A 26002-nucleotide genomic window follows, 5' to 3' on the forward strand; every position below is an offset into this window, starting at 1 on the left:
TGTCTTCTGGAGCAACAGGTACTTGCACTCACCAACTCTGAACTCTAGTTGTCCATACAACCCTCAAGCAAGGATGTGGAGCCCACAAGGCCCACTCCTGCTTTAGAAGCCACAGCAATTGCAGGCAGAGCACATGAGCTTCCTTCAGGCCCAGGCCCAAGTGCAGGCAGCAACACCACATAGACTCACTTGGTTACATATTCAAACATTTATAGAGAGAGGGGGGACCCAGGAGGAGTGGGAGAGGGAAGTGAGAGGTAGATGTGACTTAATCAAAATAAAATCTTCATGCATGAAGAAAAAAAAAAAAAAACAGAAAAATTTTTAATTTCGAATTTTTTTTCTTTTTTCTTTTTTTTTTTTTTTTTGTTTTGAGGGGTTGGTGTTTTGAGACAATGTCTCACACTGTTGCCTAGGCTGGCCTGGAACTCACGTTGACCTCATGCTTACAGCAAGTCTCCTATCTCACTTCCAGAGTGCTGGGATTAACTCACTTATTAAAAGGGTAGGCAAGATGCCACGTACCTCATGCCTATACTCCCGGCATTTAGGAGGCAGACACAGGAGGAATACCACAGTTTGAGACCAGCCAGATCTACTTAAGACTTAAAAAATTAAAAAATATAAGATCTATGCATCCTTAGTATTCTTTGCTAAAATTCTACTATGGCTTCTTGTCTCACTGGGAGGAGCCTTGAGGTCGTAAGCTGTTGACTTGTGAGCTCTGACCTTTTACTACACTCCCAACCCACTTCCTACTTGATTTGATTAAACCACAATAGATCTATTGATAGTCCCAAATACCTCAGGCTTCTCCAACTCTGAATATATGCCCTTAGTATTTTTTAATTAAGCATCATAAGCAAATACATAAGTGGTTGCCACAGTCATTTTATTCTTTAAAAATATTTATGTATTTATTTACTTATTTATTATGTATACAGTGTTCTGCCTGCATGTATGCCTGCAGGCCAGAAGAGGGCACCAGATCCTATTACAAATGGCTGTGAGCCACCATGTGGTTGCTGGGAATTGAACTCAGGACCTCTGGAAGAGCAGCCAGTGCTCTTATCCTCTGAGCCGTCTCTCCAGCCCCCCACAGTCATTTTATACGAAAACTACAGTCATGATTTGCCTGCTCCAAAGACATGTTCTCTCAGGTAGTCCATCCGTGTGTCCTTCGTCGACATTGCCATAGAGTTCCATTCAAAGTAAGGGACCTGTGAAGCAGGCAGTTAGTTTGAATAAAAGTTTTAGAGCAACTAAAGGTTGCTTCTAAAGGTGTTAATTTGATTTTCTCACCATCAGATGGAGCTCCCAACTGAGTTACTGAGGGGAATACATAAGCTTCGGAGATTTATAAAACATAAACACAGCTGTAAAATGTAGAAATAATCTGATTGGTCTCTGAGGACATGAGCTGTGTAGATGACGTGTTGCTTAGTGTATGTGTGTGCTAAAACATTAAGGAAGGTGGACACAGGGAGAAGGTACTGTCTAGATACGGAAACAGGCTCTCCAAAGACACCACATGTGCTAGGCCCCGGATCTGGAGCTTCTCAGTCTCCAGAAATGTTATAAATAAAAGCATGTTACTGACTAGCGTTCTGACTCACCACCCCCAAATAGGAAAGAACACAGGCGTGGTTCACAGCTGTATTACCAGCACTCCAGAAACGGAGCCGGGAGGAATACCAAAAGTCAGGACAGACTGGGCTAAACCACAGAGTTCTAGACCAGCACGGCTATAACACACTACCATGTCTCAACCCCACTACACCCCTCCCATTTAAAAAAAGCGGGGGGGGGGGATAGATGAGAATAGAAGCATGCCTTAGAGGTTAAAATCACTGCTGCTCTTCCAGCAAACCTGGGGTTGATTGTCTGCACCCACATGGTGGCTCATAGCTGTCTTCTGGCCTCTTAAGGCATCAGATACACATACAGGCAAACGACCACACACATAAAATAACATTTAAAGCAAAACAAACAAACAAACAGGGCAAGAAACCAGCCTCAGTATTTCCTTAACCTCACAGCTATTATAAGCAGTGCTTGTTCTGACCTCTCTGGACCCCAGGCACACATATGATGCACAAGCCTATAAACAGGCAGAACACTCACTCATAAACAAATAAAACAGATTAAAAATTTAAAGGGAAAGACAAAAACCACAGCTTTCATCGCAGACCCTTGGCTGGCAGGGCGTTTTGAGCATGTCTGTTGGGCTCTGTTGTGAATGCTGCACATACCGTGTGCGCATGCGTGGGGACGTAGGCGCGACATAAGAAGGAAGAAACGCGCTACGTCATTTCTTAGGCTGTCAGGCTTTAGTGCTTAGGGGGTTAGCCTGTTTGCAGAGTCAGCGAGTCTCTCCCCAAACAGTAATAAAATCACTTCTGTTAACTTCCTATGCCATATAAAGGGATAAAGGATTTAAATGGTACCACAATGTAGAAGAAAATAGCTTTAAAAACAGTTTTATATTGAATGTTTCTTTGAAATCAAGTGGTTTCATACATAAAGTTCAGTGTATATACGTGGGTTGCAGAGATGGCTCAGCAGTGAAGACCATACACTGCTCCTGCACAGGATCTGAGTTAGGTTCCCAGCACCCATGTCAGGAGGCTCACAAGCACCTGAAACTCCAGCTCCGGAGGGATTCGACGGCTCCGCCCCCACAGGCCGGCACTCAACACTCACACAAATGAATTTTAAAATACAACTTTAAGGGCTGGAGAGATGGCTCAGCTGTTAAGAGCACTCGCTGACTACTCTTCCAGAGGTCCTGAGTTCAAATCCCAGCAACCACACGGTGGCTCACAACCATCTGTAATGGGATCTGACGCCCTCTTCTGGTATCTGAAGACAGCCACAGTGTACTTATAAATAAATAAATCTTAAAAATAAAATAAAATACACCTTTAAAAATCAACAGAGCAGCTACATCAACCACAGGGAAGGCTATGTGCTTTACCGGCAAGGCTGGAGCCTACCGGAGCCCAGCCTCCCCACTCAGAAGCCAGGTGGGACGCTCCTCCTGCCACTGCCTGGAACACGTGTTCTGCTCCCGGCTCCCCCATCCCACAGCATCAATGGAAGGCATCTCCCACTACATATCCTTTTCCTTTTAAACCCTGTCCAGAATGCCCAACATGCAAAACATAAATATGCAAACCAGTAAAACTGTTTTATTTATGTATTTTTTGAGACAAGGTCTCTCTGTGTATCCCTGGCTGGCCTGGAACACAATATATAGTTGGTTAGTCTCCAACTCAGAGATCCGCCCCCCTCTGCCTCTCAAATGTGAGCCGCTATCACCAGCTCTACGTTGTTTGAGACACGGTCTCACTAAGTAGTCCATCCTAGCCTTGAACTTACTTTGTGGCACAGGCTAGCCTCAAACTTGAGATCCTTCTGCCTCAGACTTACAAGTGCTGAAATTACAGGCCTACACTGTGTGCGTGTGTTACACACATGGGCACAGATACACACGCCCATGTGTGCAGGGCAACCAGACAGTGTCTTTCTTGCTCTATCACTCCCTGCCTTATTTCCTGAGACAAGGTCTCGCAGGAGCCCAGAGCGAGGCTGGTAGAGCAAACTCCAGGATCACGCTATCTGCCCACACAGCACGGGGATTACAGACTCGCCTGGCTATTCCCGCCCCAGCATGGCTTCCGAGAGGCTGAATCATGTGACCTGATTAACATACCTGAACAACTCGATAGCCCAAGATTTCCAAATGCCGCTTTTTCATAGCAGATTTTCCTTTTAAGTGAGGGATGTTTGAACAAAAGGCTCTTACATCCAAAAATTCTATAGCAATCCTACAAAAGAAAAAAAAATATTTATTTACTTCCCAAAATCAGAAGAATTTAAGTAACCAGCAGCCATAAGCCTTTGGGGGAAAATATATCTGTATAAACAAAAGGCTAAGTTGTTATAAATCAGTACAATACCAAGGTTTTTATTTTGTTTGTCCTCTGAGACACAGCAACAAGCAGCCCAGTGAAGTGGTTTGAATGATTACCCCCCCACCCACTCCCATTCCTCCAATTTGAATACGTGGTCCCCATTTGGTGGTTCTACTGGGAGAGGCTTGGGGAGGCTCAGTGCTGCCAAGGAAGTATGTCCTTAAGACTGGGCTGTGCCATTCGCAGTTTGCTTGCTCTGCATCCTGCCTGTGGTTCAATCTGTGAGCTCTCGGCTATTCAAGCCACCACACGGCCTGCTGCCTCGCTCCCCTGTCTCAGCAGCGGTGGACTCTTGTCCCTCTGCAACAATACTTCTCTAAGTAGTCTTGCCCATGGCGTCCTGTCACAGCAACAGGAAAGTAACTCATACAAGCAAGCCTTGGACTAAGGATCAGCTTGCTTCTAGCTCCCGGGTGCTGGGGTGACAGGCATCCACCGCACCCAGCCCCAAATTACTTTTTCTACTGAAGAAACTAGTAACTGTCAAAGCTTTTCATTTATAGAAATTATAGTAAAACATCTAATGGATCTCTCTCTGCCCAGCACACACCATGAGACAGCTTCTTCCAGAAGTCAAAGCGGCACAGCCACGGTCTGCCAGGGTGTGTGAAGAGAGCGGCAGTGCAGACATGGCCGGGTGCTCTCACAGGGGAGAAGGACGCATACAAAGAAGAAACCCTGTCCTCCTGGGGAAGGGCGGTGAGGCCATCACTTACACAGACTGCTGGCCAGTGGCGGCCGAAGGAAGGTTACAAAGGTAGAAGGGACAGGTATAGAGGCAGACAGTGTGGGATGTCAGAATAGCACCTGCTCTCGCCAACCCTTAAAGAAAGAGGCTTTGGTATAATGCCAAATATAATGGTTCACGAATATCATAAAACGGAATTACCTCTCAGCTTCTGGTGGAAGCCTTGGCTCAGCTCTTGAGGTATTTGAGTCCCAGTGCGTCCCCAGGGGTTTTCCGGGAGTTGTGCCATGGCTTTCGTAAGGCAGAGGTTTTTTTCGTTTATCCAAAATGCACTCAAAATCTTATTTGAAAAGGGGAGAAGAATCAACAGTATAAATTAGATAGATTCTAACAGTCAAAAGTTTAATATTTACACGAATATGTATACATACATGTATTTCAGAGAGCAAAAAGAGCAATGTAGCTCCCTGATTATCTAATTTATTTTGTAAGGTGTTATCCAACGGTACTTTCCTTTGGAAATCAATAAATACCAAGCAAGTGTTAAACTACAGCACACAGCTGGCTACCCTTAGAACTGATCCAGGCCAAGTCATAGAAAGGGTTTTGCTTTAAGCCAGGCATGGTGACATGTGCCTGCAGTCTCAGCACCTAGGACGCTAAGGCAGGTAAATCAGGAGCAGCAAATATGCAGGTAGCCAGACTGTCGTAACAACAACGTTTGCTTTTAAGATCTTGTAAGTTTCTTGGTCATGTTCAGAGGATGCTAGGACAACCCATCTGAAAACTGGTAAAAGCAAGGACAAGCCTTCCTAAATGACCTGCACGTAACTACGGTGACACAGACGTGGTTTTCTTAGACAAAATGGTACAATCAATGCAGAAGGAATGGTACATGTAGAAACATGCTATTCTGGCTTCCCTTGTGAATATTATGAAATTAAAATGATTCTACCTTTTTGCTGTTGAGAATGGGATCCTGCTATGTGGCTTAGCTGGCCAAGAATCCCTAGGCTCAAGTTACCTTCCTGCTTCATTTCTAACTGAACTCTAACACATGCCACATCTCAGCGCTATTCTATGTAGTGCTTAGAAAGAGATGCTCCCCATATTCTCGGGCACCTGAGTACAGGTTCCCGGGCGCACTGTGTTGAGGATGCTCAGGAAGTGTGGCCTCGCTGGAAGAAGTGTATCACTTGGCGGAGCCTTAGAGGTTCCAAAGCCTCCTCCCATCCTCCATGGCCCCTGCATCAGTTCCTGCCTAGAGCTCCTGCCCTGACTTGCCTGGATGATAGACGACAAATTATAAGATGAAAGAAACCTCCCCAAGTTGCTTTCAGTCACGATGTTTATTACAGCAATAGAAAGTCTGCAGTGTGAGCTCTAGGATGGACAGAGCTACAGAGAGAAACCCTGTCTCCAAAAAAAAAAAAAAAACAAAAAACAAAAAACAAAAAACAACAGCAACAAAAAGAAAACAATCTAGGAAAGATGGTCTTATCCAAACCTTACACAATGGAAGTTAATCACTAGTACTATGGTGTTGAGAGGGGGGGCCTTCGGGAGGTGATAAACTCACGTGGGCATGCCTTATAAGATACAGCAACCCATACACACAAGAAAACTCAGGGTATGGGAACATCTGGAGAAGAGCAGCGGAGTCCTACCCCTTCCTGTGTGTTTGAGACAGGGTCTTGCTCTGTTACCCAGGCTCACCTCAACCTCCTGAGCAGTGGGATTATAGGCATGCGCCACGTCCAGGTAGGACAGAATCTTTTGAAGACTTTGAAGACTCAGAAATGTCTATTGAATCTGAATCTGGGCTTTACGTTAGCTTTGGTGGAGACTAACTTTTTTTCCTCTGAATAACAGAAATATGAATGGTTATCAAAGCTGAGCCATAGGAATGAACCTGAGAATTCTTTTCTTTTTTCTTTCTTTCTTCCTTTCTTTTTTTGGCCTACTTTTGTTTGAAAACTTTCATGATTAAAGGGACCCTCCAGAAAGTACCAGAGACCTGGGAGGTGAGAGACTCTCAGGACTCAAAGGGAGGGACCTTGGATGAAATGCCACAGTGGGGAGAGGGAACTTGTAGAGCCCACCTCCAGTAGAAAGACAGGGCATCAGGTGAGGGATGGGGTTGCCATCCCATAGTCAAAACTCTGACCCATAATTGTTCCTGTCTGAAAGAACTGCAGGGACAACATGGAGAAGAACCTGAGGAAAAGAAGGTCCAGCTCAAGGGGAGGCCCCGAGGCCTGACTCCATTACTGAGGCTATGGAGCCCTCACAAAAAGGCACCTGTCATGACTGCCCTCCGAAAGACCCAACAAGCAGCTGATAGAGTCAGAGACAGATATATGTACCCATCCAATGGACAGAAGCTGCTGATCCTGTGGCTGAATTAGGGAAAAGCTGAGTGGGTGGACAACCCTGTAGGAGGACCAGCAGTCTCAGCTAACCTGGACCCCTGAGATCTCTCAGACACTGGACCACCAGCCAGGCAGCACACACCAGCCGATATGAGGCCCCAACACATACACAGCAGGGGACTGCTGGGTCTGGACTCTGTCACAGAAGATGCGCCTAACCCTCAAGAGACTGGAGGCCCCAGGAAGGGGGGTGGTGGTGTTTCTGGTAGGATGGTGGGTGGTGGGGTGGGTACATCCTCGTGGAGACAGATGGAGGAGGTGTGGGATATGGAACAGTCAGAGGGTGAGCCGGGAGAGGGGTAAAATCTGGACTGTAAAGAAATATTAAATAAAATTTAAAATTTTTGAAAAGAAATGATAAACCTGGGGCTTGATGACTCAGTAATGAGCATTTAAGGCCACCGCAGAGGACCTGGGCTGGGTCTCTAGCACCCAGTGTGGCTCCTGGGCTGGGTCTCCAGCACCCAGTGTGGCTCCTCACCATCTGTAATTCCAGCCCCACAGGACATGGCTCCCTCTTCTGTCCTGAGTATTAAGGTTATACTTAGTGCACTTCCATGCAGGGGAAATGCTTATTAGACATGTAAATCTTTACAAGCAAGTGTAAACCTTCCTTAAAGTTCCAGCTAATTTAAAGACTCCATTAAAGTGAGTTTGGTCCAAAAAGGCCTGGTGTCTGCAGGTGACTTACCCACTGTGTGGTAATACGGTGAAAGAACGGAAGGCTTGACACACCGGTGTCCTCCCAGGACCTCTGCTAACATTTTATAGATCTGTTGTTGCGCTCCATTCATAACAATGGCATCTTAGGAAAATTTATAAAAATTAAAAAGACATCCTAATTTGACCAAGGCATGTTTACACAGAGCCTCAGGGCTGGCACGTGGCTCAGCAGGTTTGTACAAGTGCTTGCTTCCCAATCCTGAGGACCTGTGTTTGAACCCCAGAGCCCAGACAAAGGTGGAAGGAAGGAACTGGCCCTCCACACACACCACAGGCACCACAAGAGCAGTCACAGGCACACACGAGAAGTACATAAACACGGTGCGAGCCTAGAGCTACCCATGTGGAGGAACACTACATTCAAGAGGAGACAAGTGCTTACTCCTGTGCTCCAGTGTCCCAGCTAAATTCCTGCAAAATGAATTCCACTTTCAAAAGTATTTAACAAGCCAAAGGCCCTCCTGGAAACTCTAAACACATTTAGACTTTACAGTGATAATAATATAGTACCTAATAATCTGTTCTGGGATTAACTGTACTCTCTTAGCAAAAGAAAAGTCAAACCTTTGTTAAACTGTCGCTGACAAAAGCGGTCATGAAACCACGGGACCTGCAGCTCGGGGCACTCCAAGCAGACTGCCCTATTTAACTCCATGAGGCGGAACTGGATCCTTGCGCTGAGACTCGAAGGTAAAACTGAAATTAAGAACACATCACTAGTGGCTGTGGAGAGCCCAGACCCAGCAGAAACAAGTCGCTTCTTCATATCATGACACCCACTCCTGGCTGGCACTCCAACTCCACGAGTACACAAATGCTTCACGTTTTAGGTTGATAATGTTTGGTGACATGATTAAGGAAATTTCTACACTTTGTAAATTTTAAAGCTATATTTTAAAAGATGCTACCAAGTATTTTCATTGACATCTTTATGATATTCTGTATTTTGTAATTTATCCTAAGGAAACAATCTATGGTTCTTGTGCCGCATTCATTATTTGTGATGAATGAGGAACAATCTATGAAACAAGACGTACAGATCCCAGGATGTAAATAAAGCGGTATGTCTGCAGTGCATGCACAGGCCCTAGGTTCAATCCACAGCACTGCCTTTCTGAAAAAAGGGGGTCCGAGTTTCAGATAATGAAGTTCTTCTATAGTAATATAACAGTATGATATGAATCTAGTAAAGATATGACATCAAAAATATTTTATGACACGGAGAATTGTTCATAACACAGTTCAATGAAATCAGCAAACAGGAAAAGCAGTTTAAGGGCTGGAGAGGTGGCCCAGTGGTTAGAGCACTGGCTGCTCTTCCAGAGGTCCTGAGTTCAAATCCCAGCAACCACATGGTGGCTCACAACCATCTGTAATGGGATCTGAGGCCCTCTTCTGGTGTGTCTGAAGACAGCTACAGTATACTCATATGCACATAAGATAAATCATTTTTAAAAATAAAAATAAAAAAGCAATTTAAGATCTCCATTTAAAACACTTTGACACAGGAGTATTTATATAAGACCAGAGGAAATACTCCAAGCATGTGGGGTTAGCATAAGGCAGTTTGCTCAGCTTGCAGAAGAATGCCCTGGGCTCAATCTTCTCCACACAAAACAAAAAGAAGGAAAGGCAGATATCACCCCAATAATAGCAGTTTTGTTGGAGGTAGAATTAGGGATATAATCGAATTTTGATGTTGTTTACTGTGTTTTCCAAAGTTTCTATAATATTCGTAATGTTTTAAAGACAGGATCTCAATACAAGGCTCCAGCTGGACTGGTCAGTTTCACACTGTCAGCCATCTTCTTGCCCCAGCCTCCCAAATGCTAAAATCATAGTTATATTTAAGTGTGCGTATTAGGTACCTATTTTATATTTTATGTATTTACAATTCTATTTACATATATACGTACACATATACATCTCTACCCTACAAGTCCTGGAGATGAAACTCAGGGTTTAACAAATGCTAAGCAAGCATTCTATCATTAATCTATTTCCCAGGCAATCAAAAAAGCTTTTATTGACAGGAAGTGACGTTATCAGTCTTTAAATGCTTCATTATGGACACAACTGACACTTGTGTATAAAGTGCACGTAATACGCTCCAAAAGTAAAAAGTAGATACATACTTTCAAGCTGGGAATCTAATCTGGCTAGGAACTTGATGTTAAACATGTTCTTTAGCAGCTCTTCTGGAAAACATCCAAGTACGGCCAAAGAAAAGCCAAGAAACACTAATGTACCAGGATCCAATATACCTAAAAAGTAAGTTTAAAACTGTAATGTACAGATATTTCACACACACACACACACACATATATATATATATATATATATATATATATATATATATATATATGCAAGCTGTTTAGATATAGTCAAGTTTTTTTAATGATATAAAAGAAAACAAATCATATCAACACAAAATTAATGTATACCATCACAAGTCAACAGTAATTTAGGGGCAGAGAAAGAAAGACAGACAAAAGGAAGTACTGCTGGCCCGGCATGCTGGCACACGCCGTTGATCCCAGCACTCAGAAGGCAGAGGCAGGGGCGTTTCTGTGAGTCCTCTGTAGGCCACTGTGATCTACAGACCAAGTTCCAGGACAGCCAGGGCTACACAGAGAAACCCTGTCTCTCAAAAAGCTACAGAGAGACAAAGAGAGACAGAGACAGAGAGAAACAGACAGAGACAGAGGGGGCCACTTTTAGGTAGGAGAAGGACAAACTGACATAATCCACTGGCATGAGAATACAGGACAGAAAAGACAACCTCTTTCCAGCTATGGTGGCACCCAGCTAGGATCCCAGCACCTGGAGGCTGAGGCAGGAGGACTGTACAAGTTTGACAGCAGCCTGGCTACATTACAGTTGCAGGTCTGTCTGGGCTAAATTCAAAACCAGACAAACAAACATCTTTCCGTTTGGATTTCTTTGCTCTATTTATTTTGTAAAAGACCAAATCACGAATGAGGCAAATAGTTAGGCACAATAGTGTGACCTCAGTGCTTGAAAGGTGAAGACAGGACGGTCACGAGTTCAAGGCTAACCTCACACACGTTACATACCAAGTCTAAAACCCCATAAAACACACACACCACACACCATATACACACACACACACACACACACACACACACACACACACACACGCGCGCACACACACACACACACACACATGAGTGTGTCAACCACGTTAGGGGTTGAATGACCCTTTCACAGGGGTCACCTAAGACCACTGGAAACACAGATATTCCTTACATTATGATTCATAACAGTAGCAAAATTACAGTTATGAGGTAGCAATGAAAATTACTTTATGGTTGGGGTCACCACAGCACGAGGAACTGTCTGAAAGCATTGCAGCATCAGGAAGGTTGAAAACCACTGCTCTAGAGGATCCTACTTTGATTCTCAGCATCCACATGGCAGCTCATAACCGTCTATTAACACCAGTTCCAGAGGACCTAATGCTCTCTTCTGGTCTCCATGGGGACTAGGCATGTAAGTGGTGCACAGACATATATGGAGGCCAAACACTCATAAAATTACAAAAAAAAAAATATTTAAATGTTGTATGTACCACAACAAGGTACTTCTGTAGACAGCGTGTAACACGGCCACCACTAGTAACCAATCGGTAACAACACATCTTCACTAAAACAGCCAGTCCTTATTATTTAAAAAAAAAAAAAGAAAGAAAAGAAAAAGAAATGGGGTGGTGATAAAATTAAACAAATCTCATTTTAAATAAAACACAAAACAAACAGATAAAGGGCTTATTACTCAAGCACTAATGAAGCTGCACACAAGGGTCAAGACTTCAAGGCCAGGGCTAGGTAGATGGCTCGGAGGGTCAAGTGCTTGCTATACAAAAGCATGAAGACCAGAGTCCAACCGGCCAGAACCCACTTTTATGCTGGCATGGCCGTACGCACCTGTAACCCAATGTGAGGGAGGCAGAAGGATCCCAGCAGCTCAGCCAACCAGCCAATGTAGCCCCATCAGTGAGCTCTAGGTTCAGTACTGACCATGCCACAAAATATGAGGTAGATGGGCCGAGGTGTCTCAGTGGGTCGAGACAGAGCTTCCTGAGCAAGTCTGAGAACCTGGATCCTCAGAACCACATAAAGCTCGGGGAAATGGGAGGCAGAACAAGAGCATTCGAGGAAGCTCCTGGGTCAGCCAACTAGAACTACAGTGACAAATACTAGACCCTCAAGAGCAAAGTCAAGGACCAACACAGATAGATGTCCACCCCAGGTAGACTTGAACTCCCCCCATAGTCCAGGCTGGTATCAAGCGATCGATCTTTCTGCTGCCTCACCAAGTGCTGGAATTTCAAAAACACACCATCACACCCAGTAGTACAGAATTTCCAGCTATTTTGAATACCCACTATTGAAGGCCATTGAAACAGCTCTTGGCTCATATTTACAAGAAGAATCTACTGGGCCACTCATTCAATATGTTGTCAAACACTTTACCTACCTAAGTAAGAATTACAGCATTGGACACATGCTCCAAAAAATTCATCCTTTTGAGGTGGATCATAGTTCAAAATGCTGAATGGGAGAATGACAGCAAGGACTGAGAAGGGATGGATCTGTATAAATGAAACAGAGTTTAATATAGGCTTCAGCGAGATTTCAGACAAATGCTGTCTCTAGCTAGCTAGCTAGCTAACTAAATGAATGAATGAATGAATGAATCTGACTTCTAATCTTAGCTGGGCATAGTGGCATATGCCTTTAATCCCAGCACTAGAAGGCAGAGACAGGAAGGTCTCTGTGCATTCAAGAAGAGTTTGGTCTATACAGTGAGTTCCAGGACAGCCAGAGCTACATAATGAGATCCTGTCTCAAAAGCAAAACAAAACCCCCGACTTCTGATCTAGGGCTGAAGGAATAAAGGCCAACCACTCATCTCTCTAGATCTATGGCTAGAGGAACAAAGCTACCACTCTGGTTTGTTTTGTTTGAGACAAGGTCTCTGTGTCTGTTCACTTCGACTTTAAACTCTTGGCAATCCTCCTGCTTCAGCCTCCTAAATGCTGACGTTATAAGTGTGACATCACACCCCCATCTGAAAGTGGTTTTAAAGAGAAAAAGACCAAACTGGTGAAGCCAGAGGTGAGGTTTTAAGCTTCACGCTGTAATCTAAGTCCGCCAAGTAATGAAGTCTCTATAGTTATAAGAAGGTGTGTTTCTAGAAGCTGATACCGGAGTAAACGCCATGTCTAACATTTAATTTTCACCTTTTCAATCTGCTCAACAGTCACTGAAGCTATCCTATCGAGCAGCAGCGTGCTGAGGTAGTTGGTTTTGGAAAGAAAAGATGAGATTTTGGCAACATTGCTGTAATTGATCTCATCCATAAAACGCTGCAGAGCACTGACTGATTCTTCAACTAAGGATTCCTGAAGCCATTCTCCCTTCAGAGACTTAAGCTCCTCCCACAGTAGGTCCAAGCTGGTGCTCTGCTGTAGCCGGTGATGGCCCCAGTGATCTAGTTTTTGAAGGAGGTCCAGCTGCTTTGCAGTAGTACTGGCCAAACAGACGTGGTCATTCTGAATCCAGCGCATGAGACCCATCACCAAATCACTCAGTTCCCTGAAGTCACACTGTGGCAAGACTGCTTCAATTCGGGAGACGGCTGCTTCGCTGAGGTGAGGGTATGGAAGCTTGGAAAGGGCAGAGACCAGGACAGCAATCTCACCAGGTGTGACGCTAGCTTCCAAACGACTATCACGTACAGGAAAAAGGAGGGGAAAAAAAGACCATAATCAACATACCAGCAACAACAAAAACTAGTGCTACACGACTGCTCTTCACAGGCGAGGTAACTTTAGAAAGCTACTTCATTTAAGTCTTATTCACAGGGGACAGGTCTCAAGGGGTCACTAAAGAAAGGCTAAAGTGACGTAACCATGCTCCAGACTTTTTTGATGAAAAAACAAAAACAAAAAACCAACTGTCAAGGGAAGAAGGGACCGGCATAGGGACAGTGCGGATCCTGGGGAGAGTCTGAGCTCTGTGTCTGCGTGACTATCAGGAGCTGCTGTGACCTTGAGCAGACCCTGGCATGGGGATCTTCAATAATACCAATTCAATTCCCTTCTTAATTATGTGCACAGGACACACAGCCTTAAGTCTCTGGCAGAGAGACACACACTCTCTGGCAGACAGGCAGACACACAACCTCACTCTCTAATCCTCCTTCTCTAAATCTGCACAGCAACTATCTCCCCATGAGAACAGTAACTCCTTTTTGTTTTTTTTCTTTTTTGTTTTGTTTTTGTTTTTTGAGACAGGGTTTCTTTGTGTAGCCCTGGCTGGCCTCGAACTCGCAGAGATCCACCAGCCTCTGCCTCTACCTCCTGGGTACTGGGATTAAAGATGTGCAACTCCATTTCGAGAACAGTAATTGTTAAAGAACAAATTAGAAACTGGCCACTTTAAGGCACCTGTACATTTGGAAGAGTAGAAGAAATGACTCAATTGCATTAAATTCAAAACTGAGTTGCTATGATTTTATTATTTGTTGTTTTGAAGTTCTGAAATCCTACCTAAGAAGAACAAAGAACACACACACACACCACAGATTGCTTGGAAAATAAACGTAATATTCCATGCTAGTCACAGTACATTGGTAGAGGCCCTGTCATTCATTAGTAAATGTAGAGATTAAAGTTAGTAATATTTCATTTTGGCCCAATCAAATCAATGGAAAACTGTGTAACTTCCAAATTAGAGCACAGTGTTAAATATCCAGAGAAAATAAGGTAATTTTCAATTATTAATGTAAATGGAAAACTGTATGAAAAAAATGCTATTTTATTAACATTACCGTTCTATGTTTGTTTAGTTATTTAGTGGAGATCACTCTCAGAGTTCACATATGCAGCATGCTAAGTGTTATCCAGACCTTAGAAATTCAGTAAGAAGCCATTCAGTTTTATCCAGAAAATTCCAGCGACATGGATAGATTTTGAAATGAAATGCTAATTTAACACTTTATTTTTAATTATTTTTTAAGATTTTTTAAGATTTAATTATTTAATGTATGTGAGTACACTGTAGCTATCTTCAGACACACCAGAAGAGGGCATCAGGTCTCATTACAGATGGTTGTGAACCACCACGTGGTTGCTGGGAATTGAACTCAGGACCTCTGGAAGTACAGTCAGTGCTCTTAACCGCTGAGCCACCTCTCCAGCCCCAACACTTTATTTTTTAATTACTTAAATCTTACCTGAGGAGTAATTCTCTGAGTTTCATGAAAAGCTCCTTACTTTGAAAATGTAGAAAAGTCAACGCTTGTATTATCTTCAGTAGCTCTATGGATTTATAGTCATCCAAATGTTTGTACACAACAGAAGCAATCCTAAAAAGAACACATACTATAAACAAGCCGATCACTTTTCTATTAAGCGATTGCTAGACAGACTTCATACTGAATACTCTACTTCACGTTGGGGATCAGCAAAATTATCTCATTTTCTGTTTTTACAGAACTCTCTCGAGATGTTGGCAGAAACATAAATAACTAAAAGAGAGAACAATCGTGAAGTGTAGATTTAAAGACGAGGTGTAGAAAGATCATGTAGCAGTCAAGAGCATGGCTGTTCAGTAAGACCTGGGTTTAGTTCCCAGCACCCACAGGGCGGCTCAGAATGATCTGTAACCCCAGTCTCAGGGGATCCAACAACAGCCAGTACCAGGTATGCACACGTCACAAATACACATATGCAAGCCAAACACTCATACACGTGATGTTTTTACAAGGTACTTTTTAAAGAAGAGCATAGCTTTAACAGAGAGAGAGAGGGAGGGAGGGAGGGAGGGAGGGAGGGAGGGAGGGAGGGAGGGAGGGAGGGAGGGAGGGAGGGAGAGAGAGAGAGAGAGAGAGAGAGAGAGAGAGAGAGAGAGAGAGAGACTCACAGAGCATGCATCAAATTCCACACCCTGTTATAACCTTCTGGCCCTCATGTAGATATGCTAACCTCGACTGAGAGAGGAGAAGGAAGGAAAAGTGATGAGAAATGAGACTAAAGTGGCACATGATAAAGAAAAGTTAAACGTATGCAGTTTGAACGGGTTTCCTTTCCTTCTTAAGTCTCATTACCAATAAGCTATAGACATTACAGGTGGCAGTGGGACACGTCCACTTCTGGACACACAGAGCCCTTGCTCTATGCACTGTGACGCACTGCTCCAGTCTCACAGCAGCAGGAAAGGAAATAAAAACAGCTGTAAACAACTCTGTCTCTGTTCCGAAATCCCAAACGGAAACATAAGCAATGCCTTAGTGGTCATTCCTTATCACTTCAAAACAATCAAACACAAGTATTTTTGCCAATATATATATATATATATATATATATATATATATATATATATATATATATACACTTATGAGTGACAACTAAACTTAGCACCATGAACTTCAGGAAAGACTACTTTTTAATCAAGTGTAAATTTCGGCTTTCCATATATTCCATTGCTCCCAACACAATCAGCGCTTGTTGGCCGCTCAGCTCCTCCGACATCAGTAGTATAGTTGATTTTAGCCTAGAAACAAAAGTAAATAATTTGTTAATGTCAGAAAACTAGCTCTCAGTTCATTTTCATAAACTGCTTTGGGGAACCCAATAGAAAACTACAAATCCCTCTTCCGTGGAGGTCTTGGAAGCCCTGTTTAAGGGGAAGAGCTCATGGCCCTTACCTACAGATTACCACCGTTCCTGGGCTGGGGAGATGGCTCAGCAGGTAAGACTGTGTACTACTCTCACAGAAGACTCAAGTTCCCATCCATGTCAGGTGGGTCCCAATCACCCGCAACTACAGCTCCAGGAAGTTACAATTCTACAGGACACTGAGGGCTTCTGCATCCACACAGGCTAATACCCATAGACATAGACAATTAAAAGTATTTAAAAGACTCCCATAATTCTAAACACGCCACATACTTATGCCGAGTAGGGGAATCTTATGCACTGCCTAACTCTAGCCCCATAGCCTAGGAAGGGAGAAACTAATGATATTTGTGTATTAATTTAATATCTTCCTCATCTTTTACCAATATCTCAATGTTTTAAGTGGAATAAGATCTGACCAAAGTATCATAAATATTCCTATGTATATCACATCCAACCAAATGCCACACACAAATCTATTCTCCAGATATTTGTGAGGCTGAAACAGAACTTCAAGTGTTCAAGATTTGCCTGAGCAACTTAGTGAAACTGTCTCCACATAAAAAGTAAATAAGTAAGGGTGCTTGTCTGGTATGTGGAAGTTCAACTCACAGCACAGCAAAAAATCCAACTAAATATTCCAAATATTTGTATCTATACCAATGTCCTATGAAACCAGAAATTCTTAAGAGTTGAGTCAACTCTCTCAAGCCTGGTGCTTTAGGGCACCTGTTACTGTGCACCTAAGTGGTGGTGGTGGTGATAGGGTGTGTGTGTGTGTGTGTGTGTGTGTGTGTGTGTGTGTGTGTGCACAATGAGGTCCTGCTTTGCAACCCTGGCTGGCCTGGGACTCCCTCTGTAATCAAGGGTGGCCTCAAACTCACAATATTCCTCCAAAGATCTGAGATTACAGCCAGGCACCACTATACCCAAAGAAGTATGTGTGCCCTTATTTTTATTAATTACTAGTATTTTCTATTTCAATATACCTAGGTTTTATATGTGTGTGTGTATATATATAAAATCATTTATAATAACAGAACTATTTGTTCTAGAATTCGAATAAATATTTGTAACATATGTTACATTAGCATTGCCTTAGTTAGGGTTTTGGTGATAAAACACCATGAACAAAAGAAACTTGAGGACTTTGATGGTAAATATGATGACGTAATGGACCATGATGCACCATTTAGACTGTTATGGCCCAAACCGCCCACTCTCTTCTGCTGGGTCATGAGTCTTTTATGCTTCTATGCAAACCCAGGGAGGGCTAATTAATCAAAATACCAAGGTGGCACCCCTCATCTTTTATCTTGGTCCACTGTGTAGAACACACCAGTAGTCTGAACGTTGGAAAAGCAAATGAAAGTCAGAAGAATCAAAGAACAGAGGGTCACAGGAAATGCCCCTTCCATAGCAGACCCGGGTGGTCTGAAGAACCCAGCATGAGCAGTAATGCGCTGTACAGTGAGCTTACTGTTTCTTTATCTCAGGTCTGGCCACGGGCCCCAGTGAGGCAAACAATCTGACAAAGCTTTCCGGATGATGAGAAGGGAGGTTCATCTCAGACAGCCTCTTCCGGGCCACTTCAACAAATTCAAAGCTATGGAACTGTAGAGACTGATACAGACTAAGGATTCTACTGATGGACTCCAAATCAAGGTGGCTTATATTTCTTACAAACACTTGATTACACCTCTCTAACAGTGGGTAATGACTGCATTTGACATTTCGAAGAAACAGTAATATCCTTCTTGCAATGTTGACCTTGGAAGAATCTACAGCATCGAAAAGAAGTTCAGTTCTGGTCACCAGACGTTCTTGAAAACCGGGTGATATTAAAGAAGAAATGCTGACCATCAAGACAGACAAGGCCCTGAAGGAGAAAAAAGATACACATTTTGATAGCACTAACAAAAACAACCAACTCTAAATGAAATAATTAGATATGGCAAGAACTTAGCAAGCATATTGTTTATGCCATAAACTGTCTCATTCATTTATTCATTTTTTTTTCTCCTAGCACCATGAGAAACAGTCATCTGGCTCTGACTTGGGAATATCATGTTTTCTGCTGCTACATGTGAAGACATGACAGATGGCTGAAACATGGCAGACAAACTTGGTGTACTGACTGGTTTTGTGTCAACTTGACACAAGCTGGAGTTATCACAAAGAAAGGAGCCTCAGGAAATGCCTCCATGAGATCCAGCTGTAAGGCATTTTCTCAACTAGTGATCAAGGGGGGAGGGCCCAGCACATTGTGGGTGGAGCCATCACTGGGCTGGTAGACCTGGGTTCTATAAGAAAGCAGGTTGAGCAAGCCAGGGGAAGCAAGTCAGTAAGTAACATCCCTCCATGGCCTCTGCATCAGCTCCTGCTTCCTGACCTGCTTGAGCTCCAATCCTGACTTCCACGTTGGTGATATACAGCAATGTGGAAGTGTAAGCTGAATAAACCCTTTCCTCCACAACTTGCTTCTTGGTCATGATGTTTGTGCAGGAATAGAAACCCTGAGAAAGACACTTGGTGAGTTAAAAATCTTAGATGCTTTAGAGAGCTCAACAATATCAAGTAGCTTTTACCACTGCTGTTTTCCAAGTGATGGCGATGAGCTCACAAGAGATGAAGTTGAAAATGATGACTGACAGATCTCTATCTGAACCCAAAGTCTGTACCTGCAGGCCTACAACAATGCTCCCAGACAGAGGTACCTTAAGTCCTGTATGGTTTCCAGTTTCCTATTTACAATGTCAGCAATTTTTCCCATTAATGGGCTAAAATACAAATGCTGGTCGGCCAGGCAAGTGGAAAATATTGACAGCACATTAGTATCAAACCTATTAAGAGAAATGCAAGTGAGATCATTAGTACCAATAAGAACACATGCTGCAGTGGTGAAATAAAAAGTAACAAAAATGCTAATGTATTTATTACTCAGACAAGAGGAACTCAGCGTGTGCCCAGCAAGTACAGACAAGGCCGTGAGTCTGGGTTTGAGCTCCAACAGTATAAAAATAAGGAACAGATGTGTAGCACATCTGGGAGGAGTGAGGGGTATGTTTCTATGTTTCGAAGGGTATATTTTGAATATGCTTAAGACACACTGTATGAAATTAAGAATACAAACATTAAATTAAAAAGAACATCAAATTTTTAGAATTTATGCATAGGAAAGAAGGATCCAATCTCTTCAAGTGAATGGCAAGACAAAAATGAAGTGCTCCACATTTCACTGCTTTCCTTTCCCTTTCTTTGCTGTTTTGTGAGTTCTGGAGCGCAAACCCCGGGGGCTTATATGCACATTGGCAAGCATGTTAACATTAAGCTACATTCTCAGCAACAAGGTTTTAATTTGTTGCTATCGTTTATTTCGTTTATTAAAAGCACCAGTGTTGGGGCTGGAGAGATGCTCAGTGGTATACACTGCTCTTCCAGGGAATCCAAGTTGGCCTTCTAGCATTCACATCAGGTGGCTCACAACTAGCTGTTAACTCCAGCTCCAGGGGATCCAAGACCCTCCTCTGGCCTCTGCAGGCACTTGCACACAGGTGCCCATATCCCCCTACCCAACACACATATACAAATAAATCTAAAAAAAACAAAAAAGTTCTACTTTTCAGCCTAAGGAAGTTTGTAGCAGCACAACACTTAACAACCAAAACTGCAGACAATTCAGGTCCCCCCTTCCCTCTGCCCCCATGATTGCTTTTTTCTCCCTCCCAAATGGGACTGAGGCGTCCTCACTTGGGCCCTTCGGCTTGTTAACCTTCCTGAGTCCTGCGGGCTGTGTCCTGGGTTTTCTGTACTATCTGTTGGCTAATATCCACTTATTAGTGAGTATCTGCCATACACGTCCTTTTGGGTCTGAGTAACCTCACTCGGGATATTTTCTAGTTCCATCCATTTGCCTGAAAAACTCAGACCATGAAAATGTATCCAAGAGCTCTGGACCTGAAGCTTGCTCTCGTTTCTTTCCCTTTCTGAGTGAAGTCAAAATGTATTGACAGCAATATGAAACAAGCTAAGATGGGAAGGTACCATTGAGCAGGAACAGATATTGGTGTAGATGCTTACTTTCTTTAGGAAGCTTTGAAGCTGACTGTACTCTGTGGTCACTGCCCACTCACAGAAACGGAGTGGCAGAAAACCAGGCATGCTCAACAGTGTCACATGCCCTCCCGTTCCACCCAACGGCTGCCTCTCCTTTGCTTCTTCCATAGCCCTGCAATCCAAGGCTGTTGTTGTTGATACTTATTTATTCCGTGTGTTTGGGTGTTTTGTCTGCAGTATGTCTGTGCACCGAGTGTGCTGGTTGTGCCCGTGGAAGCCTGAGGAAGCTTCTCAGGAACTGGAGTAGCAGCAATCTCTGACCTACCATATAGGTGCTAGGAATCACCTGCGAGGCCACCTTTTCAACCCCGATATTTAAGTTTGTTTGTTTGCTGTAGAGTCAATCAGAATCCTCTTTCTGAGGCAGAACTCTTCAAGAGTCGAAGCAATTAGTTCATGACGCCTGTGCCATCACCAGGGTTACATTTTATTAATATGCATGTGGAGAAGTGTACGGAAGCCTGCTGAGTGGGGGGCACCTGAAATACCTGCCTACTCTTGACACAATTAAAAACCCTCCTCAAACAGGCCAGGCGTGGCGTCGAACACAGCACTGGGAGACAGATGCAGGAGGATCTCTGATTTTGAAGCCAGCCTGGTCTATAGAGCAAGTTCTGGGAAGGCCTGCCTCAGGGTAAAAACAAACAACAAATCTTCAAACTAAAAATTTTTTTTTCAGAAACAGGGTGTCATGTATTCCAGGCAAGCCTCAAACATGCCAAAAAGCCAAGGATGATCTTGAATTCTGATCCTCCGGCCTTGCACCTCTAGAGTGAATTACCACAGCTGACTTAATGTGGAGCTAGGGTTGGAAGGCCTGGGCCTCACGAATGCAAACAGACATTTTGATGACTTAGCTATATCCCCAGGCCCAGGACATATTTTTTTTTCCTGTACATTTTCATTCTTTTCCCATATTCCATTTCGACAATCTCCCCCAGAATAGCCCTGATGTCTATGACGAGCCCAGCACACTTGCCTTTCCAGTCTTTTCCATCCTTCCGTAACCAGTGCTCCAGTTAGTGGGTGGTGGGACTCAACTGCAAACCTCAATACAAACAAGGGAGAGAACCTCTTAGTCACCAAAGCCAAGAGACTGCAGATAGAGCAACCGAGATAGAACTCTGGCTTGTACCAGACATTAATCTGAAGAGTGACCACTTACCTATTACAGTCTCAGCCTTTAGCCAACCAACATGGCTCTAACATTCCATAGTCAACCAGCTAGCCATTTCTACATTCCTAATTTTCAAAACTATATCACTACTTAGTATCAAAGAATATCTTTCAAAATATCCTTCAAATATGACATCATCAGAAAAACTATCTCCTGGAAGAACGGCTTTTCCCTTTTTAAAGGATTATTTTAAAAATTAAAATATAAACTGGAGGGCTGGAGAGATGGCTCTGAGGTTAAGAGCACTGACTGCTCTTTCAGAGGCCCCGAATTCAATTCCCAGCAACCATATGGTGGCTTATAACCATCTGTAACGAAATCTGGTGCCCTCTTCTGGCCTGCAGGTATAATACACAGTTAATAAGTAAATCTTAAAAGAAAAAGAAAGAAAAATACAATTAAAAAAATATATATATACTGTAATTCTTTTCATAAACCTGAAAGGCAACTTACTGTTTTACATTGTATAGCACATCCACCAGGGTTTCATCACTCAGTGTTGGGATGTGATTTGTCGTAACACTGCAAAGATTAAGAAACTGAGGATGGTTTCTAACACGCTCAACATTTTTCTCCAAGGTGGTCTTCTGCTTCTGAAACTGCCAAAGTACATTAAATGCACAGCCCACTTGCTGTTCTGAGAGTGTGTCTTTATTTCTCTCAATAAGATCAAACACTTGTTCTTCATCTGTACAGTTCTGCATCTGAATAATTAATGACTCACAACTGAAGGGGCGGAACGGAAACGCTCTCCAAGAGAGTAGAGAGATGCCTCGTAGACGGAACATATTTATAACGGACAGGTCTCCAAAATAGAGGTTTCTTTTCCTTTCTTCACACAATTTTTCTTTCTTTGTTTGTTTCTAAAAAGAGCATCTGTGCTAGAAGTCAGGTATGTTACAGTATAAAAATTGGCTTTCATTCATATGTTTGATTTCCATCCTGGCGGGCGGCTCTAAATCCATTCCAATAGAATCTGTAAAAAACTGGTTAACCTTGGTTACTCTTATCTCATGACTATCAAATTGGTCCCCCAAATTCAAGTTTCAAGTAACGAGGATATTTCTTTTTGTCTGGATTACAGACTTTGTTCTTGGTCTGAACCAACTAGATTTGATCCAAAATAAAACATCCGGGGGCGGAGGGAGATCTCTTCCTGAACCTAATTTTAAAACGATTCTTTTCAATTCTGCCCAAAAAAGCAGCATTAAAAAACAAAATCAAAACTGGCTTGTTTGTTTTTAAGAGTATTTGCCTGCTTGTTTGTGGAGATCGTGTCTCATCCTGTAGCCCAATCTACTAAGATTACAAAAAGGTGACCTTGAGACGCCTTGGGAGTGGGACAAAGTTGGAAGTGCGGTGAGCTGGCTTCGAGTGTCGCACTGCCCCACGGTTCACAGATTAAAGGTATACCGAACACCTAGCCCGCGGGAGAACTGGCCTCCACCTGCCCAGATGGCAATGGTGCTGTGCGCCACCGAGAACCCAGACAGGTAGAGACTCCGCTGCTGCTAAGCTAAACTGCGCGTCTCCGGAGGAACACAGCGGGGTACGGAAAGCAGAGCCACAGACAACCGGCGAGTCCGTCCCACGCCCCCTACGGCCCGACGGGGCTGCTCTAGACCGCTCAGAAAGCAGGGATCATCCGAGGCCTAGCAGCAGCAGCGGAAAGCTGGCGTCTCTCGCTCACCAGTAGCGTCCATGGGTATTTAGCCTTTCCTTGAGAAACTTCTCCCCGTAACAGAACATGTCCCAAAGCGGAAGAAAAGCGGTCCCAAGGCGGCGTGCACCACGGAAGTTCGCACTACAGGTTCCAGAAGGCACTGCGAGAGGCATAGGCGGGCCCATACGCGCGCGGAGAATTCTGGGCTTGGTAGTTTCTCATAGCCTGAAGCGTTCTTACTGATTGGCGGGAGCTCACTCAGGTCCCTTAAGTGCTTCTCTTGTATGAAGATGTTTCCCAGTTCCTGAAGCACTGACCTATTTGTAACGCACACTACAAAATATTCTTTTTGATGATTCTAGAAGCCTAAGAGGTGAGAAAGGCGCTTGCCACCAAGCCTAAGAAAGTGAGTTCTATCCCAGGGCTCCACAAGGAAGAAAAAGGTAGCTAACCACACACACGCACACACACACACACACACACACACACACACACACGCATATACAGATGTACATACATAATTTTAAATTTTTATCAAAGTTCCCCTCTGACACTCCTCCCCCCCACACACACCCACTCACGGGGGGGGGGGTAATGTTTGAGACTGAGTATCACTTTGTACTTCAGGCTAGTGTAAAACTCAATCTCTTAAAAAAGAAAAGTAACAGCCTATAGATGAAGTCATTCAAGAGAAGTCTTGGATCTGATCAGGATAAGGATGCTGAAAGTCAGCTCTCCACAATTGATGGCTTCTGGCAGGGAGTGTCAGAGGGGAACAACTTGGTTCTATTTAAGGAGCAGGCCACTGAGAGTTTGACCATGCTCCAGTTAGTATATAAATAACACAAACTTGACTTTCAAAATAACATTATCTTAATTTTTAATTTTTTTTGGAGGTCAGGCCACAGGGGTGGGGGTGGACATGGAAGAACTGGGAAATGAGAGTTTGGGATGCACGAAGTAAAATTCCCAAAGAATCAATAAAAACCTTGTAGACCTGTATTCGAACTTAGCCACTCTCACACACTAACCACATGTTCTATCACTGGGCTAAATTCTCAGTCATAGACAAGTCGGTTGTGTCACATTTCCTGGCCAGAAGTCACATGTTCTACCCAGATAGGTCACCAACAGCAGACTGGCCACCAACAGCAAGCCAAAGAAACAACTCCATCCAAGTCTACCCTGGTGAACCAACCATTTTGGTTCTTACAGGATCAGGACTGACTCAAAGGCAGCTTCATCACCAAACCGTTCACCCCAGTGTGGACAACGGCCTATGACAGCTGCACCACAGGGTGTACACAGGTCCAAGAGTCGCCCCCTGCCCCCAACAGCTATTGTTTGCTTATGTAACTCCAGGGAAAGGCTCTGTCAGTTTTGTAATTTTCTTGAGAGCTCTTGGGCCTGTAGGAATAAATGCAAGTGGTTATGGGGCTGGAGGGATGGGCCAGCAATTAAGCACACATATACCACTCTTGCAGAGGACCCAAGTTCAGTTCCCAGCACCCATGTCAGGCAGCTCATAACTACCCATAACTCTGCCTCCAGGTGATCTGACATCCTGTTCTGGCCTCATCAGGCACACACACACACACACACACACACACACACACAAAACAACACAATAAAACATTTGGTCTCCTTCTGGAGTGTTGCTGTATATCTCCAACCAGCTTGGCACACCCAGTTCAAGACCAAAGGGAAACGGGACCATGCTCTTAGCTGCTATCCCTGCCACTGCAGCCACATCACCACTGTTTGTTTTTTAAATCGTTAGTTGATGTGTGTTTTAGTTACTGTTTTACTGATATGAAGAGACACCATGTCTAAGGCAACTCTTAGAAAGCATTTCATTGGTGATTTGCTTACAGATTCAGAGGGCAAGTCCATTGTCATCATGGTAGGAAGTATGACAATGTACAGGCAGGAAAGCATGGTGCTCCAACGGTGGCTGAGAGCTTTACATCCTAATCACCATGGAGTTGGGGCATGGAGGAAGGGAGGGAGAGGGGAAGGGGGAGAGGGAGAGAGAGACTGGGTCTGGTAAGTGCTTCTGAAACCTCAAAGCCCACCCCCAGTGACACACTTCCTCCAACAAAGCTACACCTCCTAATTCTTTCCAAACAGTTCATCAACTATTTTCTATTCAACCCCCCACAATGTGTATGAATTTGGCCTGAATGGATCTCTGTGCATGACTAATACTTGCAGAAGGCAGAAGACTGTGGTAAATCTCCTGGGACTGGAGTTAGAGCTGGTTGGGAGCTGCCATGTGGGTATTAGAAACAAAGCCCAAGACCTCTAGAAGAGCAGTGTGTGCTCTTAACCTTTGAGTTATCTCTCCAGCCCTATATGCCCACTTCTGATAGGCTCCATGTGGTACTATAGGTGCCTCTCCATCAAGTATATTTGGCTGTAAAGGCTCTCATTCAGGCAAACAATATACACTCTGTATGCACACTTATAGGAGATAAATACAAACAGCATACTCTGGTGGAGATTCTTAGTCACTTCTA

General features: G+C 43.7%; 1 protein-coding gene across 1 annotated transcript; it reads right to left on the bottom strand.

Moving 5' to 3' along the window:
* Positions 1-1027: 1027 nt before the first annotated feature.
* Positions 1028-22854, bottom strand: FASTKD1 (FAST kinase domains 1). Its single transcript, XM_080928121.1, has 14 exons — positions 22274-22854; positions 21623-21691; positions 19245-19370; positions 18008-18406; positions 16292-16402; positions 15084-15215; positions 13087-13573; positions 12321-12435; positions 9956-10084; positions 8385-8516; positions 7789-7902; positions 4867-5005; positions 3716-3830; positions 1028-1220 (listed from the first exon to the last, which is right to left on the bottom strand). Exons 1-14 carry the CDS (start codon positions 22606-22608, stop codon positions 1125-1127), a joined length of 2499 nt encoding a protein of 832 aa, XP_080784247.1. The 5' UTR covers positions 22609-22854; the 3' UTR covers positions 1028-1124.
* Between the last annotated feature and the right edge of the window lie 3148 nt (positions 22855-26002).

This window comes from Micromys minutus (genome assembly GCF_963924665.1).
Source record: "Micromys minutus genome assembly, chromosome: 13".
Lineage (NCBI taxonomy): Eukaryota > Metazoa > Chordata > Mammalia > Rodentia > Muridae > Micromys > Micromys minutus.